This window comes from Jaculus jaculus, chromosome 4 (genome assembly GCF_020740685.1).
Source record: "Jaculus jaculus isolate mJacJac1 chromosome 4, mJacJac1.mat.Y.cur, whole genome shotgun sequence".
NCBI classification, from domain to species: domain Eukaryota; kingdom Metazoa; phylum Chordata; class Mammalia; order Rodentia; family Dipodidae; genus Jaculus; species Jaculus jaculus.
The window spans coordinates 703,674-718,758 of NC_059105.1; the positions used below are offsets into that span (position 1 = coordinate 703,674).

The window sequence follows — 15,085 nt, forward strand, 5'->3', positions numbered from 1 at the left end:
GCCCCAGCCGACTGCTGGCCGGTCCCCCGCCTCATCCCCGCCCCCTCCGCGGACGCACCGTCCATTGGCCAGCGGGGCGGTAGGGCGGGCCCTCGGCGACCCGCCACTGTGGACGCGGCACCCGGCTTTGATTGGCCAGCAGATGGAGAAGGGCGGGGCGAGGGCGATGCCAAAGTCCGCAGCAAATCTGTGCAGAGCGGGGGCCTGGGATTCAGGGTTTAGGCACGTAGGCTGCTCTCGGCTTCAGGCTGCGGGGCGGACTCGGCCGAGGGCGGGGCCTCGGCTCGCAGGGCGGACTCTCGGGAGCTAGACTCCACCCAGGAAGGGTCTCCTTGTCCGTCTTCGGAGTTTGGTCTTGGGCGGGATCTCTGGTTGAGGGGCCGACTAGTCCCAGCGAGGGCTCTTGGCTGCCTGGAGTGTCCAGGTACGATCAGCATTTGCCCCGCCCCTGACCACCAGGCTCCTTCCTATACCCCCGCCTACTGTACCCCACCTGCGGCCCTGGGACCCCTTGAAAGGGCTCGTGATTATGCTCTCAGAGACAAGTGGTGGGGGGGTTCTCGATGCTATCTGCGGCTTTCTTGACCTGCTTCTGGCTTGGAGGCCCCTCCCAGGGAACCCAATCACCAGCCTTCCACTCCAGATCTCGGACGTTTTCCCTGGGAGGTTATTTGAATGAGGCCCAATGTTCCCTGGGAGCCAGCCCTTACACCCCCTGTCAAGACTGAGTAAATGAGCCATCTGTGCATGACCTCATTGGCAGGAAGCCCCTAAGACAAAATAGAAGGTCCGTGGTCTACAAAAGAACCAAAGCTTCCCCTAAACAGCCTCAGGGGCACTGCTCTCTGGGGAAGCCTTTCAACATCCTCCACCACCAGCACCTCAGCCCTTTTCTCTATACAGTCCTCATAAACAACTCCAGTTCTGGTGCAACCATCCCAGAACGGAGCGCGGAACACAGCAGCAGCTGACAAGAGGTGACAAGAAGCTGAAAGGATGCATACTAGTGAGAGGCAGCAGGCAAATCCAGGGAAAGGAGCATGGCTGGACAGGGAAAAAATAAGGAACTATGAGCAATTAGATGGTAGGAGCTTCAATACCCAGTAGGTCACTCAGTAAGCGAAGGGGGAAAAGGTACCTACATCATACCTGAATGTCAGTCCATTGGGCTGGTTGTCAAAAGGGGGAGAGGTCTAACGTGGTGGTGATCAGCCACCTAGACCAGAGTAAAATATAGGTTTTCAAGATGCTTTAATAAGCTTGTAGTAATAATAAAAAAACAAACAAACAAAAAACACCTGTAGGGCTTTACTAACCTCTCACAGAAATAGAGAATTTGAAATTTTTTTTCTTTTGGTTTACTTTTGTTTGAGAGTCACAGACACACAGAAAGAGACAGAGAGAGAGAGGGAGAATGGGCATGCCAGGGTCCAGCCACTGCAAAGGAACTCCAGACACGTGTGCCCCCTTGTGCATCTGGCTAATGTGGGTCCTGGGGAATCAAGCCTCGGGGATCTTAGGCTTCATAGGCAAGCCCTTAACCGCTAAGCCATCTCTCCAGCCCTGAAATTTCTTTTGATATATTTGGATCACTTATATTTCCATTTATTTAGTGATTGTTGCTTCATTTTCTAATTAGTAAACTCACCATGGAACTTTGCCAATTTTGACCATAGTCTCATGGACCATCTTGATTATCGAGTCCAGTCTTCCTTTTCTTCTGGGCTACCTCCAATGCAAATGCTATATATAAAGATACCGGGGCCTTAGATATTCCCAGCAGACCTCTCACACCTTTCTCACAGAAAGAACCACCAATGAGAACTGCTCACTTACTATAGTGCTTTATTGAAAAAAAGGTTAGTTTAAAATTGATAGAAACTTGCTATGTAAAATAAGTGTTTTCAAAATGCATTTCTATAGGTACATATTTCTTAGTAAAGAGCAATAATTTCTTAGCAAAAGTGTATGTTTAGGTTTTTGGCAGTAAAATGGAAGGAGATTTACAAGTGTGGCTGCAATACCTCCTGGTTCATGTTGCCATTTTCAGATGGCAGCTTGCCCTGAGTGGCACAAAGGGATTGAACTAACTGTGTAAAAATTTTTAAACAGCTTTCTCTAAACAAAGCCAATGTCAAAATGACACAACCAGCTGGCTGCATGGATGTATTCTATAGTCATGAACAATTTGGGGGGAGAAACTTTACATAAAGAACCTCTGACCATTCACAATGTTACAACAGTGAGGGAAAAGTGAGTAAAGTACACATTATTTTCTGCTATACATCTTTATAACAATTTATGAGTCTCATTTTACTACTATTTTTTGCATTAAAAAAATTCTACCTCATCTTGAATCAAGAATTTTATTCTGCTGCACTTCTGTTGTAGTAAAGTGAAAATACCAAACTAGCATCTGCTCCCTCGACATCACTGTCTTCTTAACTTGTTCCTTTCCATGGTCGCTTCCTAGACATGATGGCAGGAGGAAAGGCAGCACAGGAGCAGCAAGCCAGAATATATATACCAAATGTGGCTTCAATCACCTGCTTGCAGTATAGTTCTGAAATGCCTCCTTTCATTCTTATAGGACTCATGAAGACATTTGTACTACAAACTGAAGGAAATAATAGCTGAAAACAGATGAGATAGTCTACACATAAAAAATGACCATTGCTGTTTTCCTCGCAATAGAAAAATGACTAAAAAAAATGGAAAATGGTTTGAGGAAACCCCTGGAAGACATTTGGGCTTCTTGGGGATGACATGTTGTGCAGGAGCATCACCCAACAATAAGCCTGGGGATAAGGGGCATGCTACCCAAGAGCTACAGTTTCCACTGCAGTTATAGAAAGTACATTAAAGTGCAGTATAAAATGTAAAAAATTGGTTTCTTCAAAGGATTCAGTTTTAGTTGCGTAGAACCAGTTTGATTCCTATAACAACGTAAAGCTGGAGCTCACAGCTGCTTTGACTTTTTCTGCAGCACAGTATAACCAGCAGGGCACTATAAAGTCCTTCTGGTGAGTTCTCTGCATAGAGGTTTAAAAAACGCCCTGGTACGAGAATCCATAGAGCTCTTAAAATTAAACCCCAAAACTCTGCTTTAAAAAGTGTCTTAAATATAAACATGTATCTCATCCAATGAAAAAACAGTAATGAAGTATAGCAGCACAACTGGTTTTAGGTATTTGCACAAATATAAAATTTAAGAAAAGTCTCAACAAGTGTGATTTGGCAATAACCATACAACCTGCCACCAAGTCTGAACAGCCTTCTCTGTCACAGATACATGTCTAAAATACAGGATCATTCTTTTAAACCTGAATGTTCTAAATATAATTCAAGAGTGCTCACCAATGATTAGTCAGTTAGACAAGCTAAATCAAAGAAATTTACTATCAACTATGCATACTGAATGAGTCTTAGAAATAAATTCTAATATTAGTGGTTAAGGAGGAAGAAAATGAGTTTACTTCATAAAACATAAGGTGTAACATAGCAATGAAATACAAATGTTAAAAGTACTTCATACAAAAAAAAATCAAAAATTTTAAAAAGTGAAATCCTCAAGCACTGGTACTCAAATTTGGAAGGGCACACTTCCAAGGACCTTAAGAAAACTCGAAGCTGTAGCATTCATCTGGAATGTTTTCTTTTATCCAAGTGTTTTCTAGAAACCAAAACAAAAAATTTAAATGAAAATGATGCAATATCTATTGCTCTGATCATTAACAATATTATTTCTTTGCACAAAAAAGGCATAAATTAATCAAAAGGTTAGGTGTCTATGACCAGTTAACTAAGTCAAAATGCCATTTATGAAGTGCTTCAAAACTGTCAAATACTGTAAAACTGCAAATTATAAAGAAATATACCAGACCAGAAATCTGTGTCATTTTCTAGTTACTGCTTGGACATTAGTGGTTTGTAGCAAGGTGACCCTCTTCCATCTGGCATAATTCCCTTTTGGAGTATCTTCACTGTTCACTGGCATAAGCTTTTAAATTTTTTTTACATACTTGCTCATTTATTTATTTGGTGAATGTGTGCATGGAGGTCAGAAGACAATTTCTGGGGGGTCATCCTCACACTTTTACCTTATATTGAGGCACAGTCTATCACTGTTGTTGACCATTCCTTTGGTAAGCTTCCAAGAAATTTTGTCTCTGCTTTCCTTCTGTAGGTGTATGAGATTACTGAAGCCCATCATAGCTTCCAGCTTTTATGTGGGGTCTGGTGATTGAAACTCAGGTACTCAGAGCTGCACAAGTGTTTTATCTACTGAACCATCTCCCCAGCCCTTTCACAAGCTTTTTTTTAAAATGAGTCATACTTTTTTTTAGAGATTTTTTTTATTTTTTATTTTTATTTTTATTTATTTGAGAGCAAAAGACAGAGAAATAGACAGAGAATGGGCACGCTGGGGCTCCAGCCACTGCAAACGTACTCCAGATATGTGCACTCCCTTGTACATCTGGCTAATGTGGGTCCTGGGGTATCGAGCCTTGAACCAGGGTCCTTAGGCTTCACAGGCAAGCACTTAACCACTAAGTGATCTCTCCAGCCTCCCCCCTTTCACAAACTTTTAATTGTGGAAAAAAATTTTTTAGAAGAGATGTTTTCCACACTAACAGATTTCCAACTATTACTAACTAAAGTATTTAAAAAGTTTTTTTTCTTTTAAGCTAACGTCATTTTTTGTAAGCTTAGAAAATAGGAACATATTTACAGTAAGTGGCAGTGAAGAGTGGCATCTGCTTTGAAGCAGCAGTCCTTTACCCTTTATGGCTAGTGATACAACTAACACCAAAGCTTCAAATGTGCCCAGCAGAAAGGTTAAGGCAGAGGATACTGCCACATTAAAGATAAGCCAATAATAACATCACTCAAAAAACAGCCGCCCATTTTCCAAGCTAATGGACATGGGGTTTTACCTTCCACACTTATGAAGATGCAAACATGACCTCACACATGGTGCCCAAGGGTTCCACTGTCACTGTCGCCACCCTGCATTTGCATCTGCATCTGCGCCTGCATCCTTGCGATCATCTCCTGCATGCGGCGGAGCTATAAACAGGACATATGTCAGACACAGTATTCAGTGTTAGTGTTCACAGGAGGCTATCTCTGAACAACTATGGATAAACTGTGGTTCCTAAAACTGTAATTTATAGTTTCCAAACATGATAATGAGTTCAAATAAAATAGAAGTTTAGCTGGGCATGGTGCCACACACCTTTAATCCCAGCACTTGGCTGGCAGAGGTAGGAGATGGCTGTGAGTTCAAGGCCACCCTGAGACTAGAGTGAATTCCAGATCAACCTGGGTGAGACCCTACCTTGAAAAAAGCGGGGGGGGGGGGGGAGTTTAAAAGGAATGAACAATTTACCAGAAATTCATGTCAATGACAAAAATATGCAATTCAAATATGACAAAGAAATAATAAAGAACAGTAATTAAAGAATAAGACAATGAGGACTGGAGGGAAGGCTTAGTGGTTAAGGTGTTTGCCTGCAAAGCCAAAGGACCCAAGTTTGATTCCCTAGGACCCACGTTAGCCCAGATGCACAAGGGAGCACATGCACATGAGTCTAGAGTTCATTAGCAGTGGTTGGAGGCCCTGGCATGCCCATTCTCTTTCTCTCTCTCTGTCAAATAGACAAAAATAAAATATTTTAGAAAAAGATTTAAAAAAATAAGACAATGAGACTTTTTAATTTACAAAGAAATGGGAATAACTCATTTTTAAAAAATTGTTTTTTGTTTTTCAAGGTAGGGTCTCACTCTAGCCTAGGCTGACCTGGAATTCACTATGTAGTCTCAGGGTGTCCTACCTCTGCCTCCCAAGTGCTGGCATTAAAGGCATGCACCACAATGCCTCCTTGGGAATGACTCACTTTTTATGAAAGGCAACAAGGTCCTAGCAATGAAAAAAAAAATCAATGTTTTGTTTTGTTTTGAGATAGGTCTTATATATCCCAGACTGGCTTGAACTTACTGTGTAGCAAAGAAACCTGAACTTCCAATCCTTCTGCCTCCAGAGTGCTGGGACCACAGACATGCACCACCCATCAAAGCTTACACAGTACTAATTACCGACCCCAGTGATATATGCATTAGTAGCGAGCATTACCAACTGAACTATATTGCTAGCTTTCTTACCAATTAAACAAATTAAATATTTTTATTTACTTATTTGAGAGGGGAAGAGAGAGAGGCAGACAGGCAGAAAAAGACAGACAGAAACAGAGAATAGGCACACCAGGAGCCCTAGCAACTGCAAACAAATTCTAGATGCATGTGCCGCCTTGTGCATCTGGCTTTAACATAGGTACTGTGGAATCGCTTTGCAAGCAAGTGCCTCAACTGTAAGCTATCTTACCAGCCCCTAATTTTTTTTTCCAAGGTAGGGTCTCACTCTAGCTCAGCCTGACCTGGAATTCACTATGTAGCCTCAGGGTGGCCTTGAACTCATGGCGACCCCCAAGTGCTAGGATTAAAGACATGTGCCACCATGCCCGGCTTAAAAAAATTTTTTTAATTGAATTTATTTTTATTTTTGAGCACAGAAAGAGACGGACATAGACAGTATGGGTGCTCTGGGGGCTTTTACCGTTGCAAAGACTGCAGATGCATGTGCCACTTTGTGCATCTGGCTTTGTATGGGTACTGGAGAACTGAACCAGAGCTGACAGGCTTTGCAAGCAAGTGCCTTTAACTGCTGAGCCATTTTCACAGCCCATACTTCCAGCAGACTTCGCAAGCAAGCACCTATAACTGTCAAACCACCTCTCCAGCCCCACCACCACCAAATTTTTTTCACTGTAGTGAGTTAAGTGACCAGACAGATTACTGGTACATAGTATAAACTATCTACTCAAATTTTCTTTAGGTGGTTATGTGATCATTTGACAAGTATTTGGTCTACACTGAATTAGCTTGGCAAAGGGGTGTTTTCTTTTCTTTAAAAGGCTGTTGATCACCATTGATCTGTCTATACTCCACAGCTCCAACAGGTCTAATACACTTAAAAAAAATATTGTATTTACAGCACTTGGTAGGCAGAGGTAGGAGGATCGCCTTGAGTTCAAGACCACTCTGAGACTACAGAGTGAATGCCAGGTCAGCCTGGGCTAGAGCAAGACCCTACCTCAAAAAAAATAAAATAAAATACTGTACAGAGGCAGATGGAGAAAAAGAGAAAATAGGTGCACCAGAGCCTATAGCCACTGCTAACAAACTAAACACATGCGCCACCTTGTGCATCTGGCTTACATGGGCACTGGGGAACTGAACCTGGGTCCTTAGGCTTCATAGGCAAGTACCTTAACCGCTAAGCCATCCTCCCAGTCCCCATAATACACTTTTATTGAGAGTGCATTTCCAAATTCCCCATGTATTTTTAGCTGGCTACTGGAATGACCACTATTCTTTATAATGCTTCTGTAACCAGAAAGTAAGCCTCCTCTTATTATCCAGTTTCTATATAGCCCGTGTTTCCACATTTATTCCTTAAAACATTATAATTACTTTAACAAGCACTCCTCCAAAACAAAAAAGAAACCGCTACTCTGCTGGGAGATTTTTTTTTTCCCCCACGGAGATATTTTTTAGAAGGCATTAAATTCAGAGATTTAGGATTATATCCGTCATTGACTTTTCCACCAACAAAGTCATGTGACCATTATGATCTTCAAATCTTTTCAGGAACGTTCTCTAAATTTTCCCCTATATAAGTAAGTCTTGTATGTTTTTTCTCATTTTTTTTGTTTTTTGGTTTGGTTTTTGAGGTAGGGTTTCACTTTAGCCCAGGCTGACCCGGAATTCATATGTAATCTCAGGGTGGCCTTGAACTCACACAATCCTCCTACCTCTGCCTCCCGAGAGCTGGGATAAAGGTGTGCGCCACCACACCTGGCCTTATGTTTCTTTTCTTCTCTTTCCTCTCCTCTCCTTTCTCCTGTCCTCTCTCCTTTCTCCTCTCCTCTCCTCTCCTTTTCTTTTCGAGGTAGAGTCTCACTCTGGCTCAGGCTGACCTGGAGTTCACTATGAAGTTTCTCAGGGGGGGCCTTGAAATCATGAGATTCTCCTACCTCTGCCTCCCCAGTGTTGGGATTAAAGGTGTGAGCCACCACACTCGGCTTTCAAATTTTTGATACTGGATACAAATGGCACTTTCATTGTGTTTCCCAAGTGGTTACTGTCTGTGTATGGGGGTAAAGTTTGGAACGTTTTATAAATATCAGTCACATTACCATATTTTTAGCTAAACTGATAACAGAGATTAAATGAATGTATTTAAAAACAAGCATATATGTATAGATGTTTTATAGATAAGTACATCCTTCAAATCAGAGGAAGAAAAAGTACAATAACCTGATTATAGATACTTATTCAATGCACAACATCTGCAACAGTAAGAATGGTACTGCTCTGCTTACCTCGGCCTCCTTTTCCAGTAAGATCTGGTCTTTATTCATGTCCTCATTCTCCACTTTCCTAAGTGGACAAAGAAATTACAATTATAATACTGCAGTGAATAGAATGGTGACATCTGATGATAGCTAGACACAGAAAAACTAGAATTTAGAATTGTGAGGAGCACTCATTTAAAATTACATCTTGATCATTTTTTGGTAGAAATTTGTATTTCAATTTTTATGATAAAACTTATCAATTTTATGATGCTTAATCTTCTATCCTATGACTTCCATTCACAAAGATACCACACTGAGCCACATTTCCAGATCTCAAATGATATTTAATTCAAGCCAGGGGTGGTGGCGCATGCCTTTGGTCCCAGCACTATGGAGGCAGAAGTAGGAGGATTGCTGTAAATTCAAGCCCAGCCTGAGAGTACATAGTGAATTCCAGGTCAGCCTGGACTAGAGTGAGACCCTACCTTAAAAAACAAAACACAAAAAACAAACAAAAGTAAATAAATAAATCCAAGACACGAGAAGTAAAAGAAGAGCCATCCTTAGCATTAGGGTTACAGGTATGTGCAACCAACCCCAACTTTTTTTGTTTTCCCAAGGTAGGGTCTCACTTTAGCCCAAGCTGACCTGGAATTCCCCATGTAGTCTCAGGATGGCCTCGAACTCATGGTGATCCTCCTACCTCTGCCTCCCAAGTGCTGGGATTAAAGGCGTGCGCCACCATGCCCAGCTCATTCTGTCTATCTCTCTTCTATCTCTTTCTCTGCTTGCAACTAAATAAACAAACAAATACATAATCTAATGCTGTACTGCATGTGTACACTGAAACTTTTTAATAAAATTATAAAGCATGGTCTTCAATAAATTATCAACAAGTTTCTTGTAAAAGTTTTTGAGGAGGAAGCCCAGTTGCTTCATGGTCAAGAGGGCTGAGCTGGACACACAGAGGAGGAGGGAATGTGACCAGGAGACAGTAGGACAACCTGCCACCTCTCTTGAGTCTCTCAGAACGGAAGTTTTCATAGTGAAGGTCCTGGGTCACTTCCTGGAGGTCCTGCATGTGAGTACTGAAACAGAAGAAAAATCCCATCAGGGAGCTATGCTGGTACACAAGATATCCTCACAAGGAAAAAAACAAAAACTATGGCACTTAAGAATAAGCAAATACTGCATGTAATGGCTCAAACCATTAATCCCACAACTTGACACACTGAGTTAGCAGAACTGCAGTGAGTTCAGTCTGGGATATAGAGTTTCTAGTCAGCCTGGATTAGAGTAAGACCTTGCCTCAAAAAAATAAAAGATAAGTAAGCAAACATTACAACATATTCCTGTTTACTCAGGATCCAGGGATAGTCTAAATACTGGCAAAGTATGTTTTAGTTCAGGCACCAGTTGCCTTTCTCAAAACAATGAGACCCACATAAAAAGTTGGGCTTGGCCAGGCGTGGTGGCACACACCTTTAATCCTAGAACTCAGGAGGCAGAGGTAGAATTGCCAGGAGTTCAAGGACACCCTGAGAGTACATAATGAATTACAGGTCAGCCTGAGCTAGAGTAAAACCCTACCTTGAAAAACCAAGAAAAAAAAAATAGTTGGGCTTGGACAGGCATGATGGTGCACACCTTTAATCTCAGCACTTGGGAGGCAGAGGTAGGAGGATCACCATGAGTTCAAGGCCATCCTGATACTACATAGGGAATTCCAGGTTAGCCTGGGCTAAAGTGAGACCCTACCTTGAAAAAAAAAAAAAAGTTGGGCTTGGTTGCACATACCTGTAACCCTAATGCTGAGGGATGGAAATAAGGCAGCTAGCTAGGACTCTGGTTAGTCAAACCAAAAAAAGAGAAGAGCTCTAGGTTCAGTGAGAAACTGTGACTCAGAGAAGTAAGGAAGAAGACTGAGAGGACACCCAGTATCTTTTTTGGTCTCTGCATGTACACACACAGGGCATGTGCATCTGCACACATACTGTATACACCACAGGCATATACACTCCACAAGTATACACACTAATCAATCAATAAAACAGACAAAAGTGATAAAAAGTTGAAAATGCTAAGTGCTCTGATTTTCTCAGTACATGTAGTATATAGTGGTTACATATGTACAACTACATGCTAATAAAATATGTAATTATTATGCCACCATACAGTGTCCTCTGCTTTAACATAGGAAGAAGGATCTCAGAAGATGCCAGCACAATGCTTACATGTTCCAGCCAGCATCCAGAATGTCTAATTCTCTGTTCTCTTTTCCAGTTTTTTTTTTTTTTTCTTTTCTTTTCTTTCTTCAAGGTAGGGTCTCACTCTAGTCCAGGCTGACCTGCAACTCCCTCTGTAGCCCAGACTGGTCTCGAATTCACAGAGATACTTCTACTTCTTATTTCCTGTGTGCTAGGGTTAAACGTTATGAGCCACCATGCCTGGCTTGCCTCTATTCTTTATAAATTACCCATTCTTTGGTAGATAGTCACAACAATGGAAAGTTGACTAATGCAGCCCAACTTTAATCTGAAGTCAATCAGAACATTTAGTGATCTTCAGGCTAGCTTAAAAAAAAAAAAAAAAAAGCAATTAGAGGAGAGATGGCTTAGTGGTTATGGCACTTGCCTGCTAACCCAAAAGACCTAGGTTTGATTCCCCAGGACCCACATATGCCACATGCACAAGATGGTGCATGCATATGGAGTTCATTTGCAGTGGCTGGAGGCCCTAGCATGCCCATTCTTTCTCTCTGCCTCTTTCTCTATCTCTCAAATATCTTTGTCTCCCAAATAAATAAATATTTTTTAAAAATGTATTTATTTGTAAGGAGAGAAAGATTATGAATGAATATGAGTATGTCAGGGCTTCTAGCAACTCCAAATGAAAATACCACTTTGTGCATTTGGGTTTACAAGGGTAATGGAGATTTGAAGCCAGAGTACCTAACGGCTGAGCCATCTCTCTAGCCCTCTAGTTTTTTTTTAAAAAAAATATTTGCCCATGACCTCTCAGCAGCTAGTACTACCTACACAAGACCCTTATAATAGGAAAAGATGATATCAAAGTAAGTGTGACTGAGAGAAGGAGGGGATATGATGAAGGGTGGAATTGTGAAGGGGAAAGTGGGGGGAGGGAGAAGTATCATGGTTACTGTCTATAACGATGGAAGCTGTCAATAAAAAAAAGTTTAGGCCGTGAGTTCCAGGCCAGCCTGAGACTACATAGTAGATTCCAGGTCAGCCAGGGCCAGAGTGAGACCCTACCTCAAAACAAACAAAAAAAAAACCCAAACTCATAGGGGAATAGTAGGGATCCATTAATAGGCATATATATATATAATCTGCAAGCAGGGGAAGGGTAATTGAGAGAATTAGTAGTACATCAGGGCCACTTGCCACTGCAAAGGAACTCCAGGGGCATGCACCAATTTGCGTATCTGGCTTTCCATGAGTACTAGGGAATTGATCATGGGTCATCAGGCTTTCCAAGCAAGTTCTAGGCTAGTTTTGAAGCAGTGATGTTAGTTCACACACAGCCTGTGGGATAAAAAGGCACGGTGGTCTCTTGCTTTGCCTGCAGGGATTAACAAGTATTGGTGTTACAGCATTGCCTGCTGAGCCAATGCCTAGAGGTCAGGGGGCCCAGGTTTGCTCTAGTAATACACTATGACCTAACCTTGACACTATGATCTCAGAATGTCTCTCCTTCTTATTGTTGCTTAATTTTTTTTTTTTGAGGAAAAAAGACTTTTCTATGTTTTCCAAAGTCTTCCCCTTTAATCAAAAAACTATTCAGAATCAGTGATGAAAAAGCTATGCTTAAAAGAGAGAATGCATATTTTAATCAATATGTTTTCTGTTAGCCTCTTCAAAACAATAGCAATAGATCTGGGGATGTGGCTCACTTGGCAGAGTGATTGCCTAGCATCTTAAGGCCCTGGGTTCTATTACCAGTACTGCATTAATTGAACATAGTAGACTATAATCCTAGCACTTAGAAGGTAGAAGCAGGAGGTTCAGAAGTTCAAGATTATCATTGGATACACAGTGAGTTTGATACCACCATGGACTATAAAGGACTCTCTCAAAAAAAAAAATTATATTTAATTTATAAAAAAAGCAACATGTATATCATTATATGTCAAACTCATTCTTAAGGAAGTCTATTAATTGTTTAAAATGAATGGAAATCAAGGCTAATTGGAGTCATTTAATATGAGACCTTCAGGCTGCGGTAGTCACATGGTGTCACTGCAGGCTACTTAACCACCTTCCTGCAGGAGCAAGGGACTATCAAACCCCACATCAAGTCTCCCTTTAGTGTCAGTGATCTGACATTGCAGGGAAGGAGGAGAGGTACTACAATGAAGGCCCAAGAAGGCTGAAGCTACCTTAGCAGTGTTTCATAGCCCTTAAAAGATCTTAGCTGCAAACTTATATGTCTTATATGTCCGAGATATATATATATATAGACATATACATATATACATATATATATATACCCTGAATTTGAAAGCCCAATTCTCCATGTCATGCTGTCAGAAGGAATACACCCTGTGTCTTACATAAGCATTGTTCTCAGCTTCAGAAAGTCATTGTGCTCTGGGTTCTCCACCTCCACAACACCCCATGGGTAGAGGCGACCTCTGACCTTCTTGCCTTTGGCCTCAATCAACTGGTTGGAACCAACCACAGAAAACGGGATACTGGCCTAGAAAGAAACACAAGGTGGTTAGAGAACCTCAAAGCTGACTGAAAACACAAGAGCACATATTTGGCCCACTACAGCTGAATGCCAAATTTCAGAGACCGCTAGAGGTACACATATTTTACTTGGAAGCATTAACATATTTTCTACATGGGACAAATTGCAAACAAATTAGATATGCAATGCATTTTGAAGCCCCAAGAAAAAGTTGTCTAAATATATTGAAAATAAAAATTCTATTGTCATAGGACCTATACAGACAATCTCTTTGGAAAAGAAGCCTCATAAGCAAACCTTTCCTTTCAACCACATGCACAAACAGGAAATAGCAAGTTGTTCACACTGTGTACACAGTGCTCACCTTGAGAAGTCTAGTCTGCTCTTTAAAATCTTCATCTTCATCTGATTCTGCATCAGGTAAATGATAGATTTTGATGTTATGTTCTTCAATTTCATCCAAAATCTGAAAAAAATGAAGGTCAATTTTAGGAAGCTATATATTATTTTAGTCAATTCTAACCCCTATTAGAAATGCATAAAAATGGGCTGGAGAGATGGCTCAGCAGTTAAGGCACTTGTCTGCAATGCCTAATGACCCAAGTTCATTTCCCCAGTTAGCACGTAAAGCCAGAGCACAAAGTGGCGTTTGCATTTGGAATTTGTTTGCAGTGACTAAAGGCCCTGGTGTACCCATTCATATTCTCTCTCTCTCTCTCCTTGCAAAAAATATATAAAAAAAACTATTCAAATATCAACAAGGAACCAAACAGACTTAACTTACTTTCAAGCAATTTTATGAACTACTACAAGATGCCTATGCTTCACTTTTGAGGGTTTCAGTTTGTAATAATACTAACATATCAGAACCTTCAATACACAAAGCAGAAGAAAAACTAATAGCAGCCCCAAAATTTCAGCTAAACTGAAAAATCACTCTATAACAAGCCACCAGGACAAGTGAAAGCGGAGATCAAAGACACAAAGCATGTAGCTAGGCAACAGGTAAGAATTTCACAAATAGAGCAGAAAGAGGAGTACCCCATGCTGGAAAAAAGAATCCCTGTGAAAGATATCTCAAAGGAATAAAACAACAACAACAATAATAATAATAATAAAAAGGAATGAGTATGTTTTGGGGAAAAACAAGAAATTCAGAAGGTTGAACCTAAATCTATTTTTCGTTTGTATTATTATTATTTTGAAATAAGAGTCTCACTATATTGTCCAGGCTGGCCTTGCATATGCAATCCTTCTACCTTTGTACCCCAAGTGCTAGGGTTTAAGGTTTATGGCATCATGTCCAGCTTTAAGATACTCTCAAGACATCAAATGAATACTGGAATAAAGATTGGTGTTACTACTTGGTGAGCTCCTTAAACACCAGGCGAGGAACCAAAGGATATGAATTTAATACACAGTAACTAACTGGTCAACAGTGAAATCTTGGAATCTGACCTATTAACCAGGCCTAGAGAGGAGGAAAAATTAGGCTGAACTTAAACTAAGGAGTCATTCATTAGTCAACCAATTATGACCCAGCCCAGTAGCCACTACAAGCCAGCAGCAGGCTGGAACTCTACTTGTTCTGAGACCTTTGTCACGAGGAGAAAAATAAGACATACCCTGCCCTACCTCTGCACAGGACTAGCTTTCTGGCTTTAATAATGGAAAACTTGGCTGACAACCATGCACTCCATGGGCTTGTAAAGGGCAGAGGGCATATGAACCTCAACACCCAGATTCTGCTACCTCATTTGTCAGAGAAACTTCTTTTTGTAGTGAACAGCAGTTAATACAGAGGCTCAACTGGGCAAAGTGCTGAAAGTAAGTGACTGCTGAGTGTTCAGCCCTAAACCAGAATACATTTATCATCTGCTCCAAGGCCTAGGGTATATCTAACAAGTTGGTAGTAAGAATGTAAAAAAGCTGGAGGAAGGGAAGAAGTGCTG

General features: G+C 41.1%; 1 protein-coding gene across 3 annotated transcripts in view; it reads right to left on the bottom strand.

Moving 5' to 3' along the window:
• Positions 1-1,828: 1,828 nt before the first annotated feature.
• Positions 1,829-15,085, bottom strand: part of Septin2 (septin 2) — a 49,612-nt gene continuing 36,355 nt past the window's right edge. For all 3 annotated transcript variants that reach the window (XM_045148298.1, XM_004667814.3, XM_045148297.1), the window contains exons 8-13: positions 13,498-13,599; positions 12,994-13,139; positions 9,425-9,508; positions 8,445-8,502; positions 4,938-5,070; positions 1,829-3,673 (exon numbers count right to left, since the gene is read on the bottom strand). In XM_045148298.1, coding sequence (XP_045004233.1) covers positions 4,969-5,070; positions 8,445-8,502; positions 9,425-9,508; positions 12,994-13,139; positions 13,498-13,599 — 492 coding nt within the window. In that variant the 3' untranslated portion in view covers positions 1,829-3,673; positions 4,938-4,968. The remainder of the gene's footprint in view (positions 3,674-4,937; positions 5,071-8,444; positions 8,503-9,424; positions 9,509-12,993; positions 13,140-13,497; positions 13,600-15,085) is intronic.